This window comes from Pelophylax lessonae (genome assembly GCF_965119305.1).
Source record: "Pelophylax lessonae genome assembly, chromosome: 1".
Taxonomy (NCBI): Eukaryota; Metazoa; Chordata; class Amphibia; order Anura; family Ranidae; genus Pelophylax; species Pelophylax lessonae.
Window position 1 is genome coordinate 99,227,133 of NC_138768.1, and position 27,999 is coordinate 99,255,131.

Sequence of the window (27,999 nt, forward strand, 5' to 3'; positions counted from 1 at the left end):
TCACTGCAATAATTACTAATTCATGTTTTTAATGAATTAGTAATTACTAATTCAGTCTGCCAGTCACACCAGTGTTGCTTTATAGCATTATAGCACTGATGGTTTGTTTTTGAAGATTGTCCTGTCCAATGTCTATTGCCAATCCATAATCCGTTGCTTCACACTAAAAGTGTCTAGGGTTTAATTTAACCCTCAACCAAATAAATAATATTAAAGTGTATTTTCTTCTAGACAACTGACAACAAGCCACGGTGCCAGCATTATAGGAAGGAAAATAATTTCCTTGTATACAACTTGTATATTGAAGCTTAACCTCGAGTAAATTTTATCTTATTGGATCACAAATAAATACACCAATTTTGGATTCTTGTGTAATATTACTATATTTGTGAGTTTGTGAATGTGACCCCATAAGGATTTTCTCAAGGTTAAGCTTCAGTTGACAATATATTCTCTCAAGGATTTTCCTTCCTCTAATGGTGGCTTGTTGGCTAGCTTGGCTTCAGTTACAGATGTAATCGACGTGGTAGAGTGCAGTGCAGGTAAAGTTTTCTTTCTGTAACGTGACTGACTGAGTGTCGTGACAACAATGGTTGACTGGCAATGGTAGGCGCAAACACAATCACAGTGAACCTGGAACATTTTATATTTTTTACAGCTTTTCTGGCACTGGAGAGTTGGAGAATGGCTTGTTTTCAAAAATGGTCCATTCACATAAGTGAATTGATAAGCTTAAAGTTTATATTTATATAACTCCCCTCTAGCAGCCATCAATTTACTTGAGTTGACTGGCAGTTGCAGGGGGAAACAAACATCACGGTGAACATGGAAGTTATGCAGCAGTGCACTAATGCCAGGTTCACCTTGATGTTTGCTACTAGACTAGTCAGGAAGGAAGTGCTCTGTTTTGTAGAGGACAGGTTATGGCACACCTGGAATTTATTGAAACGCATGTCTGTTGTACTCTGTAGCAATAGCAAGTGTAGGGGTTCCCTCAACAAAACAAATACTAAAAGGTAAAAGTGTATCTAGACAACTGAAGGCAAGCCAGCCACGGTACAGAAAGGAACATCCTTGAAAGATTAAATCATACATTGAAGCATAAACCCTTGATTAAATCTTTACTGGATCACAAATACACACAAACCTGACATAACCTCATATGCCTTGAGTTGTACCTGTGCCAATGCCAAACCTTTCTCATGATTCTGATGCAGACATTCGTGTTGTGTGTTTTGTGATCCCATAAAGATTTACTCAAGGTTTAAGCTTCAGTTGATGATTTACTCTGTCAAGGGTTTTCCTTCCTCTAATGGTGGCTTGGCTTGGCTTCAGTTGGGTTTAATCGTGGTAGAGACAGAGACTTTCTGCAGGACAGGTAACGTTTTCTGTAAAGTGACATAAAAGTGACATAAGTGAATTGATAAGCTTATATTTATAACTCCCCTCTAGCAGCCATCAACTCACTTGAGTTGACTGGCAGTTGCAGGGGGAAACAAACATCACGGTGAACATGGAAGTTCTGCAGCAGTGCACTATTGCCAGGTTCACCTTGATGTTTGCTACTAGTCAGGAAGTGCTCTGTTTTGTAGAGGACAGGTTATGGCACACCTGGAATTTATTGCAATGCATATATTCACATAAAGGATTTATGATGACCATTTTCACAAGAATATTAGCTTGGCTGGCTGGCTGGCTGGCTTCTATTATGGTTTTAAAATACAACTATAGGCAAAACTTTTTTAATTTTGGATAGAGCAAGGGAAGGTTCTTTAATTATTACACCTGTAAGGTTTATTTTTGCCATGTTGCCCCCATTGTAGAAATTTACCCTCACTTTTTGTCCCAAACTGAAAGTGAGAGGAAAATGGAAATCCGACAAAATTTGGGGGTTTTTCATTTTACTTTCAATGATAATCATAAAAAACACAGGACAAATAGAGGGGGTGAATCTCTCCAGCATGGGACAACAGAGACATCTGTATTAGAACATCTGTCAGTGTTTTATTGCTATGTCCATGTCCAAACTATGGCCCTCCAGCTGGCAGATGTTCAGGAACTACAATTCCAATCATGCCTAGTTATGTCTGACTGTGTGATGTGAATGTCATAGATGCCTCATGGGAATTGTAGTTCCTGAACAGCTGGAGGCTAGGGCCATAGTTTGGACACCCCTGTTCTAATACATCTTCTCTCCTCTATCCAAAATAAAAAAAAATTTGCCTTTAGTTGTACTTTAAAAGGTAGATCTTACATTAATATTTTCTTTTATGAAGCAGTAAACTGCACTACTACAGTTTTTACTCATTTTGCTGTTACTTCTAGTAAATACTAGTGTTGTTGTCTGTCTCTGCTATGCTATTTTCATTTTCAGACCTTCCTATATGTTTTCAGTGCAAGTGCACAATGAGTATGCAGGGCTTGCAGGCCATGCCAGGGTCCAGGGAAGTGTCCTTTAAAAGCAAATGAAAATAAAAATGATTTTCTAATTTGTGACTGCTTGATTGTTTTTTTTTTAATATAAAGTTTTGAAAACCATTGGGCAGTGGGCTGGGCATGGGCATTGGGCAGTAATCGTGATGCATCGCGATGCATTGCGGAATCAAATCATATCGAATCGTTTCCCTAATAATCGTAATCAAATCGAATTGTGAGGTAAGTGAAGATGCGCAGCCCTACTTGTTATACACATTGTGGAACCTAAGGGGTAATTCCTTTGCATTGTGTATAAAGGCTGTTTGATTGTGTCTCTCTGATCCTCCTCTTATTTTACGGTCTCCAAAAAATAACCTGGTATTTACAGAGCCAGGAGATGGGCTGGACATGCTCAGTTTGGTGTAAATTGATAGAGACTTTTTTTTTTCTTGTGAGAGTGCATGTGATCAGCACAGGGCAAATCAGCACTGCCCAGACATGTTCAGACAGAGTATCTGGAGAGAATGAAAACTCTGCCTACAAGCTTTACTAGGAACAAATAGAAGTCGCAAGACTGCTATATACTGCTGATCAGAAAAGGTATTTAGCAGTTTATATTTACTAAAATAATTGCATCTCCGTGTTCTGTGTACTGTGGGAGACCAGATATAGCGAATGCAGGTTCTGGGTTTAGTAACACTTTAAGATTTTGTCCAGACCTGCTGCTTGCTAATGGATTCTCAAAGATATTGAACAGTTATTTTTATTGCTTAGGAAATCAACAAAAGAATAATGCAAAGCAAACTTTATCTAAATTGCATTTTGAAATATATCTATAAATACATTATACTGCATATATATTAGCCAATAGAGTTGTAGTGGATATACTACAATTCCTATACCATACAAATCGTTTGAATAAACTTCTAATTATGGATGAAACATTTCATGTTCATTACAATGAGTATGATTCTTTTTCTGACTGTGGATCCCATTATGAGTTAGAATTTTGTTTGTTTAGATCAGAGGTCTCCAACCTTTTTCCACTTAAGGGCTGAATTCAATGTATGTGAATGCATGGAGGGCCGCATTCACCTGCTAATAAATGAAGATATTAATATTCCTAACATAGTAATAATAACAATACAGGTTTACCTCACTTTAAGGTGCTTCACTAATACAAAGCCAGTTCACCCTGAGGGAGCATGCAGGTTCACTTTCTCGAGGCTCTGGCATCGCTGCAGGGTCATCCCCCCCCCCTCTCTTCCCTGCAGCGATTAGTTTGTTCAACTTATACTCACCCTCTCCATTGCTCTCATGCAGCTCCAGCATGTCTCCGGACCCTTTCCTTGTGACACCCGGGCCACTGATGCTGGTGTTATAAAGTGAAAACTGCCTTGCTGCATACTAAGATGGTTTTCACTTTATAACAGTGCCCTGATCCCTATCCCACTGCATGAAAATAATAATCAACAAAATACAAGAAACTTTGAATAACATTTACTTTTAAACATTAATACCAGAACAGTAACTATACCAGTATTATGGAAAACAAACACATGAAACTTTGAAAAATGTTTGTTTTAGATTTTAGACAAGGGAATTAGACCCCATTCAGACTAGCGCGACTTGTCAGGCGACTTGTCAGCCTGACAAGTCGCACTCGGTCGCTCGCCATTGATTAGCATGGGACCCGTTGTAATAGGAGCGACACAAGTCGCTCCAACTTAGAAAAAGGGTCCTAAACTACTTTGGGGAGACCTGGGAGAGACTTGCATAGACTTCCATTATGTGAAGTCCCTGCAAGTCGCGCCGAAGACTTCACAGGTCGCCCTTTGAAGTCGGATCGCCTCAGTGTGAACCGGCTCTTAGTGTGAGACTTGATGCTGTTTGTCACTAGAAAGTCTCTCACCATTAGGTAACAGGGTGGTTAAGGAAAAAGTAAACTTCCATCTTTATATTTTACCTATAGACAGTGTTGGGGTAGTTACTCAAAAAATGTAACTAGTTACTTCTGTAAATTGTAATGAGATTACTTTACTAGTTACTGCATTTGAAAAGTAACTTCACTACTTATTACTTTACTTTCCTCTTTCTTAATTGACCGTGTAGAAGAAGATACATGACACTCTTTCTGCATAGAGTTTATTGTATAAACACAGGCTTTGGGAAACATGAGAACAAAACCTGAAAAAACAGAATAAAACATAAAGTGCAACAAAAAGTCATAAACTTCATCCCTCTCTATTCTTCGAAATAACGATTGTATCGCACGGCTTGGGTAACGCAGGAAAGCACGTTCCTATAGCCTAGTAAAGTAGTGTAGTTACCTCCTATAGCCTAGTAAAGTAGTGTAGTTACCTCCTATAGCCTAGTAAAGTAGTGTAGTTACCTCCTATAGCCTAGTAAAGTAGTGTAGTTACCAATATTAGTATTGTAACTAGTTACGTTACTTTGTTACCAAAAAAAGTAATGTAGTTACTGTAATCTGTTACTTTGTAACTAGTTACCCCCAACACTGCCTATAGGTAAGCCTATATTGAGGCTTACCTATAGGTACTATAAATATCTCCTAAACATGCACCATTTAGGAGATATTTACTGAGCTAGCAGCCAGTTACGTCACTGGCACATGCACTCTGAAGGAACCTGTGCTGTTTCTTCAGAGCAGTGTGCATGTGCGGGAGTGACGTCATTGCAGCTCCGGCTCTGTGACTGGCCCGGAAGACCAGGTAGAGATGGACGCTGCCTCCAGCGATGGCATCACATCACTGGAATGCTTCGATTTCAGGTAAATTTAGTATAATGTGCTAGTATGCAATGCATACTAGCACATTATGCCTTTGCCTTGCAGGTAAGTAAAAAAAAAAAAGTGCAGCGTTTTACAACCACTTTAAGATCAGATACAGGACATCATTTAATTGGGCATCAGTCAGTTTGGTTCTTAACTTGTTCTTTGCGAGTTTCATTTTTGAAAAGAGCTGCTCACATATGCAGGTACAGCCCCCCCCTGCATATTCAGTGGCGGAGCTAGACTTTTAAAACAGGGGTGGCAAAGGGGTGGCAAGGTATTATTTTGGGGGGCAATATACAAAGTGTTCAATTACACTAAAAATAAGTTTCCTGTGTGTGCTGCCGCGTTATGTTTTGTTTTGGAGCCGTTTGGAGCACAAAGGAGCTGCATGTCAGCTTAACCAATGAAAAGTGTAGCAGCAACACGTTCCCTATATATTATACAAGAAAGAATCAGCGCTAATGGAATGGAATCTCAAAAGCTCTAAAAGAGCTAACAATGAATCATGCCATAAAAATCCTGAATAAAAACGTATGGATGAAATAAGAACAATAAAATTAAAACTTGCGTTATCACTGATAAGCCTGGGACATATAAGACCAAAAATCCCCTCAGCAATTGGAGTAAAGTATAAAAACAGCCAAACTATCGCATCAAGGTGATCAAGGTCGCAAAACAATGTCACTTCATTATTTACACAAGGATTCTATTTATTTACATATCTATCTACATAATTATCTACCTATTTATTATTTTTTTACTGAGAGAGAAGAGATAAGAAATTTCACCATCATGGACTTTCAACACTTACCTGCACCCCTTTTATATATGAACTATTGATTTTTTGTTCACAGATATTTAATTATTGTATGATTCTATTCACTATTTATATTATTTTCATGAGTTTATATATATTGGTTTATGCACTTAGATCAATATTGGAACACGCTGATTTATCACTCATACATAATTTTATTCACCATCTTCCATCTTAGTGATCATTTGTTTTGGATTGGTTTAGTGATCATTTGTTTTTGATTGGAGGCAGACATACACATTGTTTTGCGACCTTAATCACCTTGATGCGATAGTTTGGCTGTTTTTATACTTTACTCCAATTGCTGAGGGGATTTTTGGTCTTATATGTCCCAGGCTTATCAGTGATAACGTAAGTTTTAATTTTATTGTTCTTATTTCATCCATACGTTTTTATTCAGGATTTTTATGGCATGATTCATTGTTAGCTCTTTTAGAGCTTTTGAGATTCCATTCCATTAGCGCTGATTCATTTCTTGTGTAATATTTCTGTCAGTATTTGGTAAAAATACTAGAACTGGATACTAGAGCTGATGGTTTAGGATTTTGTCCTAATCTCATATTTACCATTTTAATAGTGATCTATCATTCATAACACATTAACAGCTCACTCTGGGTCCCTCTCATTCGGATACCCAAGTGGCAGCGCATATATCACCTCTTTCTTTTGTATAACGTCCCCCATATAGACCTCCCCCCATTCCGTAGGCCAGGGTAAGGTGAGGTCCCGTCCCCCATATAGATCCCTATAGATCCCCTTACAGCATGCCGAGGGTGAGGTGAGGTCCCGTCCCCCATATAGATCCCCCCTTACAGCAGGCCAGGGTGAGGTGAGGTCCGGGGACCTCACCTCACCCTGGCCTACTGTATGGGGGGAGATCTATATGGGGGACAGGACCTCACCTCACCCTGGTCTACTGTAAGGGGGGGATCTATATGGGGGACCTCACCTCACCCTGGCCTGCTGTAAGGGGGGAGATCTATATGGGGGATGGAACCTCACCTCATCTCACCCTGGCCTGCTGCAAGGGGGGATCTTAATGGGGGACCTCACCTCACCCTGGCCTGCTGTAAGGGGGGATCTATATGGGACCTCACCTCACCCTAGCCTGCTTTAAGGGGGATCTATATGGGGTCCTCCCCTCACCCAGGCCTGCTGTAAGGGGGGATCTATATGGGGGACCTCACCTCACCCTGGCCTGCTGTAAGTGGGGATCTATATGGGGGACCTGGTCCCCCATATAGATCCCCCTTACAGCAGGCCAGGGTGAGGTGAGGACCCCATATAGATCCCCCTTACAGCAGGCCAGGGTGAGGTGAGGTCCCCCATATAGATCCCCCCCTTACAGTCAGTAGGCCAGGCATTGGGCAAGGGCAGGTTCCCCATAATATAGATCCCCTTTCCTTTACAGACTTCTCACTACTCAGTCAGTCAATAGTACAGTCAGACAGTACTACAGTGGTAGTCTCTTACCTACCTTTTGTAGTGACCAGCATGCCCCCCATCAATGTAGTGACCAGCATGCCCCCCATCAATGTAGTGACCAGCATGCCCCCCATCAATATAGTGACCAGCGTACCCCCCCATCAATGTAGTGACCAGAATGCCCCCCTTCAATGTAGTGACCAGCGTACCCCCCCATCAATGTAGTGACCAGCATGCCCCCCATCAACGTAGTGACCAGCGTACCCCCCCATCAATGTGGTGACCAGCATGCCCCCCATCAATGTAGTGACCAGCGTACCCCCCATCAATGTAGTGACCAGCATGCCGTGTCCCCTTCAATGCAGAGAGACTTACCTAAGGTAGAAGAACACAGCCTGACATCCATCCCACATGTTCAGTCTGCCCCGCAGCTAGTTCTCTTGACCGAGCGGTGAGTGCGGCACAGCGAACCAATCACGTCGTGAGTAGCGGCACAGCGAACCAATAAGGTGTGCAGGCACGCGTGATTGGTTAGTTGTGCAGCTGCTCACGGCGCCGCTGCTCACCGCTCAGTCAGGAGAACTAGCTGCAGGCAGGCAGACAGAACATGTGGGACAGATGTCGGGCTCTGTTCTGCTACCTTCTACAACCACTGAGTATTGTACGTTCGGCGATGTGACTATCGCCCACGATCTATCGTTCAGCCCTACCTATGAGTGTAATGTTTTCAGTGGGGTGGCAACAGGGGTGGCAAGGACTTCATCTAGGGTGGCAATTCCACCCCAGCTAGCCCTCTGGCTCCGCTACTATGCATATTACACAGCCCCCCCTGCATATTACACAGCACCCGCTGCATATTACACAGCACCCCCGGGCACTTCACACCGCCAGACATCCCAACCTGCAAAAACTAATTTCAGGGAGGTGGCAAACTCATTTCAGGGAAGTGGCACTTCACCCCCCTCCCCCCACCATTTTAAGACAACTAGAGGATAGCAACCCCACAATACAGTGCCCCGTACTCGCAACAGGACAGCGACCCCACAATACAGTGTCCTGTGCCCAAAGCAGGGCAGCAACCGCACAATACAGTGCCCTGTGCCCACAGCAGGCCAGTGACCCCTTACAGTGTAATGGTATACTCTAATGGGGACACCTGACCATCATTTGGATACTGTAAAGCAGGCACGCCTGATTTGGTGGGAAGTCTTAAAAAATGCAGTGCCAGTGCCCAAGGCAAATCAGAGTACCAAGATCACAGGGGTGGATTCCTCTTAGGGCAGCCCAGACTCCAGATCAGGCTGCCTGCTGCTACCATAGATCAGAGGAGACAGAGGTTTGCAGAGTGGAGTCTCCCCCTCCCCCTTTCCAGGCTCAGCAGGGGCTCCCTTTTGAAAAGAACAATGCCTGAAGGCTGCACCAAGCAACCATCCTCCTAATCCTTCCTCCTCCTCCTCGGAACCACAGCCTGCCTGCCTGCCAAAACAGAAGACCCCCCTTCTTCGCCCCTGCTCTCGTCAGATGACTAGCACTGCAGACTCAGTCAGCTCTCTGCATTGCACAGCAGCTCTGCTCCCTCCCCAGCGGTCCACGTCCACCATATAAGGAAACAGCCAGCATCTCAGCTGTTAGCATACGTTCCATTCCTTTAGGCTCCTGGGCTTGGCTCTCTCTCTGCTACACACTGCTTCCTTCATCCCCCTCTTTCTTCTTTTGCGTGCCAAATGCAGAGGCACCACGTGTCACAATGACTTTCATAAGGTAGCACCTCTTCACAACACTCTAGATCACTTCCTTCCCACGTCATCCGCAACATGAGCAGCTAATGCAGCTGTATCCCGCCTCTTCAAAAAAGAGTCCCACAGCTGCCAGCTGCTGACCGGGATATCGAGCGGCACTTGCGGGTGTTAGGGAGCCACAGCCAAAATCCGGGAGATTCCCGCACCTTGCAGGAGACTTGGGATGCCTGCACAGCCCCCCTGCATATTACACAGCCCCCCGGCATATTAAAACAGCCCCGCTGCATATTACACAGCCCTCAAAATGATACTCTCAATAACTCCTATGCACACAGAAATAAACAATGTAACCCTATGCACTTAGGAGGATGGTAAGAAGGTAAATGCTGCTACTTAAAGAGTGTAAATAAATAAATATAATTTGATATATATGGTAAAAAACATGTCATAAATCACAGTAGCGCAGAAGTGATGGGAACCCCTCACCACCACACAGATATTCACAAACTTAATAGAAGGCTGAGACCCACATATTAAATTAAAATCATATAAAGTGACCTTATAACTCAGTCCTTAGCACAAATAGTCCATAAAGTCCATGAATTCTAGGTAAATGCAAATTGTATCCAAGCAGAAAATATTTGTGATATTAGGGGGATCACCCCACTCTCCACCACCACAGTGCCAGGATAATAGCTGAATGGAACACTCACCAAATGACTATGCCTCCCCACTTTTGTGGATCAGGCTTAAAGTGCATGAATTCCAGAAAACATTACTCCACCGGACCGCCACAAACACCCATTCGGATAATGTAACTCCCGTGCATGTAAAGAGAAATGCTCCACTGTTTTCAAACGCTTTATTTTAAACAATCCCACACACTGCACTCACTTGTTTACAAAATGGTTATCGCATAAAGAACATAATACAACATCCAGCCGGAGCAATGGATACCCTTCGGAAGCTTACACTGGCTCGACACCAAGTAGAGAGTTCCTCCGGATACTCCAGCTCCTCCGCCGTGTCGGTAACCAAGGACTCTGTTTGGTCACTAATATAAAGTAGACAAAATATTAGTTAGTATCAACATAAACAAGAAGGTAACATTTGTGCTAACGTCTGTGTGCTGTACAGGAAAACACACCTGTAGTAGGGTGTAAACCATGTCTCCCAGGTGAGCATAGAGGGCGCAAAAGAAAGGGGGAATGTATACGGCAGAACTGGTGGATGAGTGGATATGTTCTGTGATATCTATAAACATAAAATGTCATTAAGAATCACTTCTTTTCAGTAAAGGAAATTTAATTTAGTATAGGGAATGGGTTTTACCTTATTTTATATTTTTAGCATGAACATTTGGGGTAAAGCCTTTACTGTATAAAGTTACGCAGATAAGATAAACTCCGGATTGATAAATCCTGGAGTCGAGGCAATCCCTATACAATAAGGAAAAAAAAAAAAACAAGATAAATGGATTGTTCACAGTCATAGAAAAAATAAAAGTTGTACAATTGCAATTAATTACCTCAAGATATCTATAGTTGTAATTATGATGACAAGCAGGACAGCCTATATACTGTCTAAAATCCAGAAATAGAGGGGGGCGATATAGCAGATCTAAACAGAAAGATATAGCTCATGTGATTTATACATCCTCCAAAATCTAAAAGTAAACATTTTTCAACAATAGGCATGGATAGAATTCCTAAGAGCGTTACCTTTTAAGAGTAGTTATTGACCGAACATGTAATTTACAGGCAATCCACGCTCTGGTGGAATTCCTGCAGTAAGCATGCCAATTGCACGCTTCCTCAAAACTTGCGACATCTGTGGCATTGTGCTGTGTAATAAAACTGCACATTTTAGAGTGGCTTTTTATTGTTGCCAGCCTAAGGCACACCTGTGCAATAATCATGTTGTCCAATCAGCATGTTGATATGCCACACCTGTGAGGTGGATGGATTATCTCGGCAAAGGAGAAGTGCTCACTAACACAGATTTAGACAGATTTGTGAATAATATTTGAGAGAAATAGGCCTTTTGTGTACATAGAAAAAGTCTTAGATCTTTGATTTCAGCTCATGAAAAATGGGGGCAAAAACAAAAGTGTTGTGTTTATAATTTTGTTCAGTGTAGATTGTTTTTAACTATTATTAGTAAGAATTTGGTGATGGCATGAGAGATTGGATATTGGTAGGTCAGGTTTTCATATGAGCAGGAATTTGGAGGTGGTGCGATTGGTTTTTAGTAATTCAATCGGCACATTGTCATGGCTATCATGTTTTTTTATTGTTCAGGTTTTAAAAATGAAGTGTACTTTTAAATAACTTACCTTTATCATGCCCCAGTTCTATCTCCAAAAAACCCTACTAAGGCTCATTATTACTTAATGCTTGTTTTGTTGAGAATTTTGCTATGTGGCCCAATTGGCAAACTACAAATGTTTAAATTGATCCCACTCAGGCTTTGTTGCTCCTATTGCATGACTGCTGCAAATTCTATTCATCCCTATAAAAAATCTATACAATGCTACATTTTTCAAACTTTGATCATTTCATGGGACACTAATAAATCATTGTTTTAAATTGGGAACTATATGGCAAATCGGTGACTCTGCTTAGAAAACTTGAGACAATTCTCACAGAAGCAACCAAGAGGCCAACTTGAAACCATGTTACCAAAAGGAGCAGCATGGTTCCACAGATAGTGTTGAGCGAACACGGACTGTATTATTCGGGTCCGTACCGGATAATTGGATTTTTGTTACCCGGACATGGACCCGAAAACTTTACTGTATGTTGGGGTTTAAAATCCGTGTTCGGTATTTTTATTTCCTGTTTTGTATGTAATGGCGCGCTTTTAATGGCGGGCTTTCAACAGCCAATCAACAAGCGTTTAACTGCTTTGCGCCATCACAGCCATGCCTACTAATGTATTAGGAGCTGTGATTGGCCATCTGAAGCATGTGACCCATGTCTTTATAAGCTCGAGAGACACAGCGCGGTGCGTCATTCTGCTGTAGTGTAGGGAGAGAGCACACATCATACGTGCTGGCTGCTGATTAGGGACAGACAGGGAAAAATTGTGCCCGAAAAGAATGCAGGGACAGGTCGGAGTGTAGGCAGGGAAAGATATTTGAGCATTTTAGGGACAGGCTGGAGAGATTATTGAGTAAATAATATTGCTGCGCTGAGTGAATAAAATATCAAAATTAATCGCTTAGTGAAGTATAATATATATTGTTACCATAAACTCAAATATTGTGAAAAAATATGAAAAAATATTGGTGATAATCAAAGTCCCAATAAACACGGTGCAAGTAAAATAACACAATACCACTGTGATATATAAGTCCCAATGCACAGTGCAACTAAAGTGACACAGTAATAAGCAAAATACAGTGACACAATAATAGGCAAATTAATCTTCATCTGTGATTAAAGTGATGCATGCTCCACTCCAAGTGATCTACGTGACAGTGATAGGATTAGCAGCTCACCTCAAGGGAAGACTCATGAGAGTCTAAATGCACAGGGGATAATATCACAGTCGCCTGGTAAACTCTCCTGCCACCGCCTCCAATCAATTCAAGTTGTATATGGCATCAATAAGGAAATAAAAAGGAGATCTAGTGCTCTCTGTCTTATTAGGGGCCATTTATTACATTTGCTGAAATCACACTTACATTGAATGGCACTTAAGCAGTGCAGGCTCCTCCCCCGTACCGGGGAGGAGCCTGCACGTCATTACGCTGATCCCGGAGGTACCAGGAAGTGTCTGGATGCAGAGAAAGCTAGCACTGCTTAAGTGCCATTCAATGTAAGTGTGATTTCAGCAAATGCAATAAATGGCCCCTTAATAAGACAGAGAGCACTAGATCTCCTTTTTATTTCCTTATTGATGCCATACACTTCACAAAGCTGTAAAAAATATACAGATGAAAAAATCCATATCAGATTTAATTTACAGTTTGGCAGAAGGCATGCAGAAATTGCATTCTTCTCTTTCGTCCGAGAACAATACAATTAAATTTTTTTATTTGCCAGAAAGCCAATATTCCCCACTCCTCAAATACACTTCTCAAAAAAGTTAAAGGAACACTTTTTAATCAGAGTATAGCATCAAGTCAAGTAAACTCCTGGGATATTGATCTGGTCAGTTAAGTAGCAGAGAGGGTTGTTAATAAGTTTCAGCTGCTTTGGTGTTAATGAAATTAACAACAAGGTGCACTGCCGACCCGGGCACCTCCCTCTTCGTCGCTCTCACCCTTATTGAGCAATCCTCACTCCTGCCTGGGCCCATGCGTCTGTGGATCCCCTGTCGTTGGTTCTGATGGGCATTCGGGGCGCCGAGTCCAGAGGCGACCGCACCTCCATGCTGTTTCAGTACAGGCGTGTCTGGGACGTGGTGTCCACTAAATTGGACGTTCCCTTGCTTCATGCACACACGCCTCTGTGGCACAATACTAGCCTCCCCGAGTATGTCTCTATCCCGGATGCGCATGTGTGGGTCCAGTATGGAATTAGCTACCTTGCTCATATAGTCGCTAATGGTGCCCTTACGCCTTTCGATGCCCTGAAAAGCCAGTATGACCTTCCCAACCATATGTTCTTCAGGTACCTGCAGATTAGGCATGCTTTCTCCGCTCAATTCCCCCGACCTATGCCCGACCTGGCCCCGATCTCGGTATTGGAAGTAGTGATGGGTTCTGAATCTAAACAACTCATTTCTCATATGTATAATGCCCTTCTGTTACCAGCTTCTACGGTCTTGGCCTACGCTGTTAAAACTAAATGGGAGGGAGATGTTGGGACCATGGATGATGAGGAATGGGAGGACGCCCTCGACAATTGTAAACTGGTCTCTCCAAAACTTTCGGACCGACTAACTCAATTGTTCATCCTTCACCGGGCCTACCTGACGCCAATAATGACGGCTAAGTACCGCAGTGAGGTGTCCGGGCAGTGCCCCGTGTGTCGGCAGGAACAAGGCACCTTTTACCATCTCCTCTGGCAATGCCCGGAGATCCAGGGCTTCTGGGGACAGGTGGTTAGATTTCTCCATGACACCATGGGTTCCCCTCTGACACTGGCCCCGAAATTCTGCTTACTAGGGATACCCCCTGATGTCAGTATTGATAAATACACCACCCTGTTTTTACACAAAACGTTGTTTCTCGCCAGAAAATGCATTGCCAGTAGATGGATGAGGGACACTCCTCCTTCGCTCCAGGATTGGCTCAGAGAAGAAAAAAAAAACAACAAGGTGCACTAGATGGGAACAATGAGAGGAATGGTTTTACAGGTGGAGGGCACTGACATTTTTTTCCGTACTCATCTTTTCTGACTGTTTTTCACTAGTTTTGCATTTGGCTAGGATCAGTGTCACTACTGGTAGCATGAGGCGATACCTGGACCCTATTGAGGTTGCATAGGCAGTCCAAATCTTCCAGGAAGGCACATCAATATGTGCCATTCCCGGAAGGTTTGCTGTGTATCCCAGCACAGTCTTAAGAGCATGGAGGAAATTCCAGGAGACAGGCAGTTACTCTAGGAGAGCTGGACAGGGCAGTAGAAGGTCCTTATCCCATCAGCAGGACTGGTATCTGTTCCTTTGTGCAGGGAGGAACAGGATGAGCACTGCCAGAGCCCTACAAAATGACCCCCAGCAGGCAACTGGTGTACATGTCTGTGCCCAAACAATCAGATACAGACTTCATGATTGTGACCTGAGGGCCTGAGTTCGATTGGCATTTGCCATTGAACACCAGAATTGGCAGGTCCACCACTGGCTCCCTGTGCTTTTCACAGATGAGAGCAGGTTCACCCTGAGCACAAGTGACATTTGTGAAACGGTCTGGAGAAGCCATGGAGAACATTGTGCTGTCTATAACATTGTGCAGCATGGCAGGTTTAGTTGTGGGTCATTGATGGTCTGGGGAGGAATATCAATGGAGGGATGCACAGATCTCTACAGGCTAGACAATGGCACCTTGACTGCCACTAGGTATCAGGATGAAATGTTTGGACCCATTGTCAGGCCCTACACTTATGCAGTGGGTCCTGGGTTCCTCCTGGTGCATGACAATGCCCAGCATTATGTGGCGAGAGTTTGCAGCCAGTTCCTGGAGGATGAGGCATTGATACCATTGAATGCCCCCCACGCTCACCTGACCTAAATCCAATAAAACACCTCTGGGACATTATGTTTCGGTCCATCCAATGCCACCAGGTTGCACATTAGCCTGTTCAGGAGCTCAGTGATGCCCTGGTCCAGATCTGGGGGAAAATACGCCAGGACACCATCTGTCGTCTCATTAGGAGCATGCCCCAATATTGTCAGGCATGCATACAAGCATGTGGGGGCCATACAAACTACTGAGGACCATTCCAAGTTGCTGCAATGAAATTTCAGCAAAATGGACTAGCCTACTGCATCATTTTTTCACTTTGATTTTCAGGATGTCTTTGAATCTAGCTCTCTGTAGGTTGATAATTTTAATTTCCATCAAACAACGTGGCATCATTTTGTTCCTAACACATTACCCAGTCCATGTCATTATAGATATCCAGAATGATATTTTTCCCCATTGAGATTTGATGTGTTTTCAAAGTGTTCTTTTAATTTTTTTGAGCAGTGTAGAATGAAATATCCATCTGCTACCTTAAAAAAGGGGTCTCTTCTGTTCAAGAAACATTGACATCTGTAGAACTTCAGTACATTTTTTTAATTCTACTTTCAAGTGCTGACTATTTTTATTTCTGGATGTTCACTGTTCCACCATAAGCTATGCAAATGGCGCATTAGAAGTCAGTGCGGCATGGACTGTTACAGATTTCTGGCTGTAACGGACTGGGGGAGCAAGTGACAGAAGTGTCAACCAGTCAGGTAATATAACACTGCACAAAGCTGTCAGTCTAACGCTGGGAGCTATTTAACAGAATGGGAGAGCAGAGCAAGAACAGTGACTGGTCAGTGACTATATTATTGCTTAACCACTTTTCCCACTAGCCACTGTGCTGCTACTGCGGCACAGTGGCTCGTTATCGTCTAGCGACGTAGAACTCGTCTAGACTCCTCTCCTGTAGGCGGCGCTCGCGCGTCGCCGGAGGCGCGCTCCCGCTGTTTTCATTCACAGCGGGAGTCGGGCCAGGGGAGGAGCGGCGGTGATCGCCGCCGCTCTTCCCCGATCGTCGGGGAATCTAGTTTGGAGATCCGCCCGCCTGTGTAAACAGAGCGGGAGGATCTCCTAAGTGACAGGGAGTGACAGATCGGAGTGTTCAGCATAGCTGAACATCCGATCTGTCCCTGGCTCACACAGTCACCTCCCCCCACACACGTCAGTAAGCACCAGGCATACATTAACCCAATAAAACTAACCCCTTTCCTGCCAGTGTCATTTTTACAGTAACAGTGCATATTTATAGCACTGATTACTGCAGTAATGTCACTGGTACCCCCAAAAGTATCAAAAATGTCAGTCAAGGGTCCGATCTGTCCGCCGCAATGTCGCAGTCCCGCAAAAAAAATTGCAGATCGCCGCCATTACTCGTTAAAAAAAACACCAAAAATGACATAAATCTTTCCCTTAGTTAGTAAACGCAATAACTTTTGCGCAAACCAATCAAAATACGCTTATTGCGATTTTTTTTTACCAAACATGGGTAGCAGAAAACAGATTGGCCAAAAATTTTAAAAAAAATTGGTTTTTACATCTTTTTTGGGGGGAATTTCATATAAAAAAATGTTAAAAATATTGTTATTTTTTCAAAATAAACGCTTTTTTTTTGTTTATAGCGCAAAAAGTAAAAATCGCACAGGTGATCAAACACCACCAAAAGAAAGCTCTGTTTGTGGGAAAAAAAGGACGTAAGTTTCGTTTGGGTACGGCGTCGCATGACCGCGCAATTGTCAGTTAAAGTCACACAGCGCCGAATCGCAAAAAGTGGCCCAGACGTAAGACAGCAAAATGCTCTAGTGGTAAAGTGGTTAACGATATATCAAGCCCACATTTTTTTTTCTAGTTTTGGATAGAGTGGGGGTAATGTTTTCACCAGACAGGAAGGGGCAGAAAATCTGCAACAGGGACAAAGACAGAAATAAATATGCGACAGGTTTTAGCCTTCCCCTACTCTACAAAAGAAAACCATTTTTTGTCTGTGTTGCTGTTGAGGCGTTCCCCTTACGGTCTAGAAAAATATTGCCAGCAGGACAAGAAGTAAAGGCAGATCTCTTTAACCGGTTCCGGACCGCCCACCGCCGATTTACTGCAGCAGGGCGGCCCTCCTGCACGAAATGATGTAGTTCTACGTCGGTCGTGCGCCTCCAGCTAGGAGTGAGAGCGCGCCGGTGGCACTCGGCAGCGGGGACTCTGATTCATGGGGCAGGCAGCTCCGATTGCCGCCTGGCACCTGCGATCGCTCCCCGCTGAGAGAGAAGAACAGTTAGCTGTTGTAAACACAGCTGACCGTTCTTCTCTCTGGAATAATCACAGAGCTCCTGTGATCCTTCTATATAGGTACACATTTAACCCCTTGATCGCCCACAGTGTTAACATCTTCCATGCCTGTGTCATTATTACAGTAACTGCATATTTTTAGCACTGATTACTGTAGTAATGTCACTGGTCCCCCCAAAAGTGTCAAAAATGTCAGTTAGGGGTCCGATCTGTTCACCGCAATGTCACAGTATCGCTAAAAATCCCAGATCGCCGCCATTACTCAGGGCTGTCTTTAACACAGTGCAAAAGGGGCAGTCATTGTTATGGGGCCCAAGGCAGCTTCCCCTTGAGTCCGCACAGCTCGCAAATAGTTGATAAGTGGATTCGGGAGGGCCCAAGAAAAAGTTTACCCAGGGTCCAATCAATATTAAAGACGGCCCTGCCATTACTAGTAAAAAAAAAAAAAAAACAATAAAAATGACATAAATCTTTGCCGTAGTTAGTAGACGTGATAACTTTTGCGCAAAACCAATAAAAATACGCTTGTTGTGATTTTTTTTACCAAAAAAATGTAGCAGAAAACAAATCGGCCTAAAATGTTAAAAAATTTTGATTTTTACATTTTTTTTTTTGGGAATGTTATATAGCAGAAAGTGAAAAATATTGTTTTTTTTTTTTTTATTAAGAATTGTCGCTCTTTTTTTGTTTATAGCGCAAAAAATAAAAATCGCACAGGTGATCAATTACCACCAAAAGAAAGCTCTATTTGTGGGAAAAAAACATCAATTTTATTTGAGTCCGCCGCGGCACGACCGCGCAATTTTCCGTTAAATTAACGCAGTGCCGAATCGCAAAATGTGGCCTGGTCATTAAGGGGGAAAATCTTCCGGTCCAGAAGTGGTTAACAGAGCCCCTGATGCCAGTAGATACCTGGCAGGGATTCAAAACCTTCCACACTCTATCCAAAAACTAAAAAAAAAAAAAAGTTTTGGCTGGACACTTTCATTGTAGTGAAGAACAGTGATGACACCGATGGACTGTGCTGCCTGAAAGGGAGGCTGAGATCACAAGACTGGGTAAACAAAATTATAATCTTAGACAGTTCAAATGTATATATTCAGCTGTGTATTCAGTTATTTTCTTAAAGTTCCTCCTAAATTACAAAATAGATAATAGTTTAAAAATAGCACCAAAAAAAGTATTACTAAAACAAAGTATGAACCCTTTATCCCTAAAAAGACTAAACAGTTCTGAAATTTTGGCAAATTTTCATTTAACAGCCGCCTTTTATTATGTCAAATATATTTTCCTTGTCCAAGAAAACAAGTTTCCTGCTTAGTAAATCTTATCGCTGAGAAACAGTAGCAGCAACACAAAGAATTTTGACGTCATATTTTTGAACACATAATTTGCTTAAAATAAAATAGAGCAAAAAAATATACTGAAAAGTGAGAGAATAAAAACAAGGAAGATAAGGAAAAGAACTGCAGACTGCAATTATAGACTGACCTCGTCATCAAGCATCAGCAAATAAGCTACAGCGGGCCTGTCCCGACACATTCCAACCACCATCTCCCCCCAATATATTTAACCGTCATAAAAAGCCATACATCATTACCCACATGCATGGGAAAAAGATTTGGGGCTCTTTTTGTGGCTAATCATATACACTATATTGTCAAAGTTTTCGGACACCTGCCTTTACACACGCATGGACTTTAATGGCATCCCAATCTTAGTCCGTAGGGTTCAATATTGAGTTGGCCCACCCTTTGCGGCTATAACAGCTTCAACTCTTCTGGGAAGGCTGTCCACAAGGTTTAGGAGTGTGTCTATGGGAATGTTTGACCATTGTTCCAGAAGCGCATTTGTGAGGTCAGGCACTTATGTTGGACGAGAAGGCCTGGCTTTAATTCATCCCGAAGGTGTTCTATCGGGTTGAGGTCAGGACTCTGTGCAGGCCAGTTAAGTTCACCCACTCCAAACCCGCTCATCATGTCTTTATGGATCTTGCTTTGTGCAATGGTGCACATTAATGTTGGAACAGGAAGGGGGCATCCCCAAACTGTTCCCACAAATTTGGGAGCATGAAACTGTCCAAAATGTCTTGGTATGCAGACGCCTTAAGAGTTTTTTCACTGGAATTAAGGGGCCAAGCCCAAACCCTGAAAAGCAACCCCACATCATAACCCCCCCTCCACCAAATTATTTGGACCAGTGCATAAAGCAAGGTCCATTTAGACATTGATGAGCGAGTTTGGGGTGGAGGAACTTGACTGGCCTGCACAGAGTCCTGACCTCAACCCAATAGAACACCTTTGGGTTGAATTAGAGTGGAGACTGCAAACCAGGTGCTTCTGGAACAATGGACAAACATTACCATAGACACTCCTAAACCTTGTTGACAACCTTCCCAGAAGAGTTGAAGCTGTTATAGCTGCAAAGGGTAGACCAACTCAATATTGAAACCTACGGACTAAGACTGGGATGCCATTAAACTTTTGGTAATATAGTGTACTTTAAACTGAAAGGACCTTGGGGGCAGATCGACGTTTAGGCTTAGGCATCCATTTAAAAGTTCTACCTGAACTTCAATGTCAAGCACATCACCAAATTCATAGGCATTTGTTTCAATGGCTTCCATGTTATCTTGCCAGTGTTTACTGCTGGATTCACTGGGTTTTCTTCACTATTTATTATGTAGGGAGGAAGGGTGGTAGTCAGGGTGAGGTAAGGATACATTTTTGGTACAAATCTTTTTGCAACTAATATACTTTCTTTTCAGCATGTTTCTTAAATTTCATATTTGCTATTTTAAATTCATTTGAATTACAAGCAGCTTTATACCTGCATTTGTTAGGTTTTATATACAGTATGCATGACTGAAATTTTAATTCAACCTTAAAAGTCTGAGCACATAGCAGTTCTCATATTATCCCTTTTTTCTATTTAATAAAGTCATGTTGGTTGTCTAATATACTGCCATTTTCAGTCACTAAACTGAGAACAATAAAATCAGTGTATATATGCAGTAAAGAATGCTTGTTATACTCACTGTTTGCATTTCCGTGTACTGTAGGAGACCAGATATACTGAATGCAGGCTCCTGGGTTTATTAACACTTTAAGGTGACATTAAAGCATTTTTGGAGATGCTTATAATAAGATTTGCATGTTCTTGCTATTCTTTTTAACGAAAAATCCCATCTGTTATTGCTCTGCTAATTGTGTCCCACGCTGGCTGATCTTGGGATTGTGGATCCTCCTATGTGCCTGCCGGGACCTATGGAGTCTTGCTGGAGTCTCCAGTTCGTGTGCGCTCCTGTTTAGAACTACAATAATTTGAACTGCTGTTCCCAGCTCTGCACACACAGGCAGAAGAAGATGGACACACAGCAGAAGAAGATGGACACACAACAGACAAAGATGCATACATAGGCAGAAGAAGATGGACACACAGCAGAAGAAGATGGACACACAGCAGAAGAAGATGGACACACAGCAGAAGAAGATGGACACACAGCAGAAGAAGATGGACACACAACAGACGAAGATGGACACACAGCAGAAGAAGATGGACACACAGCAGAAGAAGATGGATACATAGGCAGAAGAAGATGGACACATAGGCAGAAGAAGGTGGACACACAGCAGAAGAAGATGGATACATAGGCAGAAGAAGATGGATGCACAGCAGAAGAAGGTGGACACACAGCAGAAGAAGATGGACACACAGCAGAAGAAGATGGACACACAGCAGAAGAAGATGGACACATAGGCAGAAGAAGATGGACACACAGCAGAAGAAGATGGACACATAGGCAGAAGAAGGTGGACACACAGCAGAAGAAGATGGATACATAGGCAGAAGAAGATGGATGCACAGCAGAAGAAGGTGGACACACAACAGACGAAGATGGACACACAGCAGAAGAAGATGGACACACAGCAGAAGAAGATGGACACATAGGCAGAAGAAGATGGACACACAGCAGAAGAAGATGGACACACAGCAGAAGAAGATGGACACACAGCAGAAGAAGATGGACACATAGGCAGAAGAAGGTGGACACACAGCAGAAGAAGATGGACACACAGCAGAAGAAGATGGACACACAGCAGAAGAAGATGGATACATAGGCAGAAGAAGATGGACACACAGCAGAAGAAGGTGGACACTAGGGCTGCGCATCTTCACTTACCTCACGATTCGATGCGATTACGATTATTAGGGTCGCGATTCGATACGATTCGATTCCGCGATGCATCACGATGCATCACGATTACTGCCCAATGCCCATGCCCAGCCCACTGCCCAATGGTTTATAAAACTTTATAAAAAAACAAACAAACAATCAAGCAGTCACAAATAAAAGAATCCTTTTTTTTTCATTTGCTTCAAAGGACACTTTCCTGGACCCTGTCATGGCCTGCAAGCCCTGCATACTTTAGTGCACTTGCACTGCAAACATATAGGAAGGTCTGAAAATGCAAACAGCATAGCAGAGACAGACAACAACACTAGTATTTTACTAGAAGTGACAGTAAAATTAGTAAAAAACTGTAGTAGTGCAGTTTACTGCTTCATAAAAGAAAATATTAATATAAGCCAGGTCTACCACCATTTAAAGTACAACTAAATGCAAAACTTTTTTGATTTTGGATAAAGTTTTGCCTATAGTTGTACTTTAAAGGCAAGCCAAGATAGAAGAAGCCAGCCAGCCAAGCTAATATTCTTGTGAAAATGGTCATCATAAATTCCCACAAAACATTATATATAAATCCTTTTATGTGAATATGCATTGCAATAAAATAAATTCCAGGTGTGCCATAACCTGTCCTCTACAAAACAGAGCACTTCCTGACTAGTAGCAAACATCAAGGGTGAACCTGGCAATAGTGCACTGCTGCATAACTTCCATTTTCACCGTGATGTTTGTTTCCCTCTGCAACTGCCAGTCAACTCAAGTGAGTTGATGGATTGGCTGCTAGAGGGGAGTTACAAATATAAGCTTTAGGCTCGGTTTCCACTAGTGCGACTTGCGGTGCGACTTGACACATGTCAAGTCGCATGACAAGTCAAAACCCATTGTTTTCAATATGGACCGTTTCCACTGCTGCGACTCAAGACGCAGCGTCTTCAAAATTGCTTCTTGCACTACTTTGGGCCGACTTTAGTGCGATATGTCCCTCATAGAAGGTAATGTAAGTCGCAACGAAGTCGCAGTACACGGTTTTGAACGCGACTTCGTCTCGACTTCGTTGCGATTTGCACGGAAGTTTACAGTAAATTTTTTTTATTGTTATGTTCCGCCCCAAATCACATGATCTCTGCACCTCCCAAGAACATCACTTCCCATAGTTAGCAGAGGAGAGGAGAGTGTTATATACAGCAAGCATGCCAAGATCCAGGAAGAATAAAAGAACTTCTCATGATAATGAGGAGATCATTCGTCTGGTCAGAGCTCGCCCCTCAATATACGACACCCGAGACCCCTTATATAAGGACCATGTGAGGAAGGAGAGAGCATGGCTGGAGATTGCAAGGATCTATTTTGAAAATTGGGACTGTCTTACAAGTACAGAACGGACTGAAAAATGTAAGTGTTTCATATATGCAATTTATCACATTGCTGCTTGCCCCCATATGTACAGTACAGTACCGTTATTTTCTTTTTTTCAGTGCACTCCTTACAAACCAGATGGAGAAGCATAAAGGACTGCTATAACCGCTATCTCAGAAAATTACGAGAAGCAAGGAGTGGTTCTGGGTCCTCCAGAATTGTCCCTTATGCGCATGCCCAGGAGCTGGAATTTTTAAGGCCGGTGTTGGAGATGCGAGAGTAAGTTGTCAGCATTTTTTTAGATACTGTAGTTGACATATAAAATATATTAATATTCCTAAAATTTGAAATGTATTCATTATATTTCAGAACCCAAGCAAGCTGGCAAGACTCCTCACTTGGTTCTGAACAGCAGGAGGGGTCACAGGAGGCGGCAGCGGAGGAGGAGGAGGAGGAGGAGGGATGCCAAGACCCTGGTGACCCTGACCCTGATGGTGAGGAATCAGAGGGAGTAATATCAAGACCATTGTCCATTATTGATTCTCCTGCTGCGGTGGAGGCTGAACCAGGGCCTAGTACAGAACAAAGGCCTTCACGAAGATCTTCCTCAAGGTCTTCATCAAGGGCGAATCCTAGGGGTGGTAAACCCATGGAGGAGGTTCTGAAGGTGGTGAAGGAAATGAACGCACACATGAAGGAAAGCATGTGTGATGACACTGCTTTCATGACCGTGCTGTTGGGTATGTGCAAGCAGGTCCCCCCTGAGAAAAAGTATGCACTAAGGATGGCTCTCATGTCAACCGCCCAATCTTTTGTGGTTGGGGAGGCAAGCTCTACAGCATGTATGGAAACCCCCCCCCCCACCACACATATCCCCCCAATTACCAGTACCCACCACCACCACCACCACCAAGTTCACAGTATGGGCACCAAGTTAATCGCCCATACTACAATGAGTATGGCAACATGCCGAATATCTCCAGGCCCCGCATGTTTCACCCAATACCGCCCCCTATTGCCTCCACCCTTGGCACACCAAGACCTTACCAACCTGCTCCCATGCAGGTTACGCCTTTCCCGGAAAGGCAATACCGTCAGGGATCTGCAAGTGATTACCCAAGCCCATCTGGCCCATCAAATATTTCTCATTCTGGGTCCACTGAATCTCCAATTATATACCAGGAATTGTAATTTTTTTTGTTTTTGGTGTTGTTAACATTTTACCTGTTAATTTATTTTTTCATTGTTTTGGTGCTGGTATCTCCAAAACATTGGTGATGTTGTTATAAAAAGTTTATTTTTTTCTAAATTTTGAAAAAAAAAAAAAAAAAAAATTACCTTGTTACTCTACTCTGTGGTTTTTGTTTGGATTATTTTTGCTTCTATAGTACTGTCAATAATGTGTGTATGCTATATAATTATATCTACAGTAGAAAACAGCAAAACAGAAGGTTAAGCAATGTATTTTTATTATAGCTAGAACTGGAACAATATGCAGACTTTGGTTATAATTGCACAGAAATATAAGGAAAACATAACAGAATTTTATTCAAAATTGGACTGTGTTGGAACGTGTGATACATTATGAAATAGAGTCCAGCTGCCAGGGGACAGAACCAGCAGCAGACATAAAAAAGGATGTGAATCCCTCACGCACAGTAGCACCATTGCTTGTGCCCCTACTGGCACTCAAACTTGCACCCTCCATGTCATTCATGCCACAATCTTCATGATTGTACCCATCACGAAGTGCAACATAGTTGTGAAGAACACATGCTGCTTTGACTGCACATATTGCATTATCCATTTTTAAATTGATAGATGTGTGCAGGAACCTCCACTTGTTAGCTAAAATTCCAAAGGCGCATTCAACAACTCGTCTTGCCCTGGTTAAGCGGTAGTTGAAAACTCTTTTTTCCACAGTCAGAGACCGATTTGAATAGGGCCTTAAGAGATGATGACTGAGAGCGAAAGCCTCATCTCCAACAAAAACAAATGGCTGTGGTGGTCCGTTTGTCCCTGGTAGTGGACAGTCCGGTGGCAGCTGAAGTCCATCTTCCCTCAACATTCTTCCGAATGTGGATCTCGCAAATATGCTCGAGTCTGAGCTGCTTCCATACGAACCTATGTCTACATAGCTAAAACAGTATTTGGCATCAGCCACTGCTAGTAAGACAAAAGAAAAGTATTTTTTGTAGTTGAAGAATTTACTTCCACTGCCAATGGGCTTCAATATTCTAATGTGTTTTCCGTCAATTGCACCAACACAATTTGGAAAATTGCAGTGGTCCCAGAAATATTCTGCTATCTTGCACCAGTCTTCTGTAGTGGGTTTCTTCAGGACCAAATCCTTAAGAACATTCCAGATGGCTCTGCAGGTATCATGGATAATATAGCTGGCAGTAGTTTTGCCAACCATGAACTCATAATGTAAACTTGTAAAGGTATGTCCAGTTGCCAGGTACCTAAAAATAAAAAAATAATGTTAGAATGATGCATAAACTGGCTTGGACGAAGGTACCTGAGGAAATGAAGGAAGAAGATAGGCAGGAGAAAGACACTGTTGAAAAAAACATGGCAAACATAATCACAACCACTACTACATATATGTTACATGATAATTACATGATAATGTGTCTCTCCAAATGCCTCAGGAGGTAAGTAGGTTGGAAAATTTACCTCAATGTGATAATCAGTCTTTCTATGGGCGGAATACTCCTTCTGAATCTAGTGTTTTGTCTCTCTAGATGTGTGGAGAGCAGAGCCAACAATTCATCAAAACTGTAAAAAAAAAACATATATGGCATTTATCAACATTATCCATGTAAAAAATAACATACATAGAGACATATTTGTTAAAGAGTTGACATGAACATATGTTCTGACCTTTTAATTGACATCCGTGTGTAATTAAAGAATTTGTCTTCATGAGCACGGAGGTCATGATAAAGGATCCTGAACTGGCCTCTCTCTTCCCTTTGGGAGATGACAGGATGGATCCAGAAGCGATGCCTTCTCCTTCTCCGGTCCTCTTCTTCCTCATCAATAACAGCTGCTACAGCAGCCATAATTACTGCTGCTCCAACATACTGCATAGCCAACATGTTTCCTGCAACATACACTACTATTCCAAAACAGGAAATTACATCACTTGCAGGAAAAGGAATTACATCACTAGCAGGAAAAGGAATCTTTTATGTGAAAGTCGCATACATCAAAGTCGCAACAAGTCGTAGCCGCAACAAGTCGTTGTAAATTCGTACACAAGTCGCGCGTTTATCAAAGTACAAAGTCGCTATTGAAGACGCGCGACTTTGAAGTCGCACTAGTGGAAACCCAGCCTTAAGCTTATCAATTCACTTATGTCACTTTTATGTCACTTACTTTACAGAAAACGTTACCTGTCCTGCAGACAGTCTCTGTCTCTACCACGATTAAACCCAACTGAAGCCAAAGCCACCATTAGAGGAAGGAAAACCCTTGACAGAGTAAATCATCAACTGAAGCTTAAACCTTGAGTAAATCTTCATGGGATCACAAAAAAACACACAACACGATTGTCTGCATCAGAATCATGAGAACTGAAGAAAGGTTTGGCATTGGCACACTGGTACAACTCAAGGCATATAGGTTAGGTCAGGTTTGTGTGTATTTGTGATCCAGTAAAGATTTAATCAAGGTTTTACGCTTCAAAGTATGATTGATTTAATCTTTCAAGGATGTCCTTTCCTGTACCGTGGCTGCCTGGCTTGCCTTCAGTTGTCTAGATACACTTTTACCTTTAGTATTTGTTTGGTTAAAGGAGAACCCCCTACACTTGCTATTGCTAGAGAGTACAACAGACCAGCAGACAGACATGCGTTGCAATAAATTCCAGGTGTGTGCCATAACCTGTCCTCTACAAAACAGAGCACTTCCTGACTAGTAGCAAATATCAAAGGTGAACCTGGCAATAGTGCACTGCTGCATAACTTCCATGTTCACCGTGATGTTTGTTTCCCCCTGCAACTGCCAGTCAACTCAAGTGAAGTGAGTTGATGGCTGCTAGAGGGGAGTTATACAAATATAAGCTTAAGCTTAAATAATTATCAATTCACTTATGTGAATGGACCATTTTTGAAAACAAGCCATTCTCCATCTCTCCAGTGCCAGAAAAGCTGTAAAAAATATAAAATGTTCCAGGTTCACTGCGATTGTGTTTGCCCCTGCCATTGCCAGTCAACTAAACACAGTGTGTGTGTGTGTCGTGTCTCGTGACAACTCAAAAGCTTATACGCAGCCTCAGCATCAACTCAACACACACACACACACTGTGTGTGTGTGTTGAATTAATGCTAGAGCTGCGTTATAAGCTCTTGAGTTGTCACGACAATCAGTCAGTCAGTCACGTTACAGAAAGAAAACTTTAACTGCACTGCACTGAGCAGCACTCTACCATGTCGATTACATCTGTAACTGAAGCCAAGCTAGCCAACAAGCCACCATTAGAGGAAGGAAAATCCTTGAGAGAATAAATTGTAAACTGAAGCTTAACCTTGAGGAAATCCTATGGGGGTCACATTCACAAACTCACAAATATAGTATATTACACAAGGATCCATAATTGGTGTATTTATTTGTGATCCAATAAGATAAGATTTACTCGAGGTTAAGCTTCAAATGTACAAGTTATTTCTCTCAATGATTTTCCTTCCTAAATGCTGCACCGTGGCTGGCTTGGTGTCAGTCAGTTGTCTAGAAGAAAATACACTTTAATATTATTTATTTGGTTGAGGGTTAAATGAACCCCTGCCTACTTGCCTA

At 42.5% G+C, this 27,999-nt stretch overlaps 1 protein-coding gene across 1 annotated transcript; it reads right to left on the reverse strand.

Moving 5' to 3' along the window:
- Positions 1–10,099: 10,099 nt before the first annotated feature.
- LOC309544198 (uncharacterized protein) lies at positions 10,100–25,429 on the reverse strand (the record flags this gene model as incomplete). The annotated part of the gene is made up of 3 exons (XM_082243074.1): positions 10,100–10,244; positions 10,581–10,629; positions 24,892–25,429. Coding segments are annotated over 3 exons (732 nt in total), but the record flags the coding sequence as incomplete, so codon positions are not given.
- Positions 25,430–27,999: the final 2,570 nt, after the last annotated feature.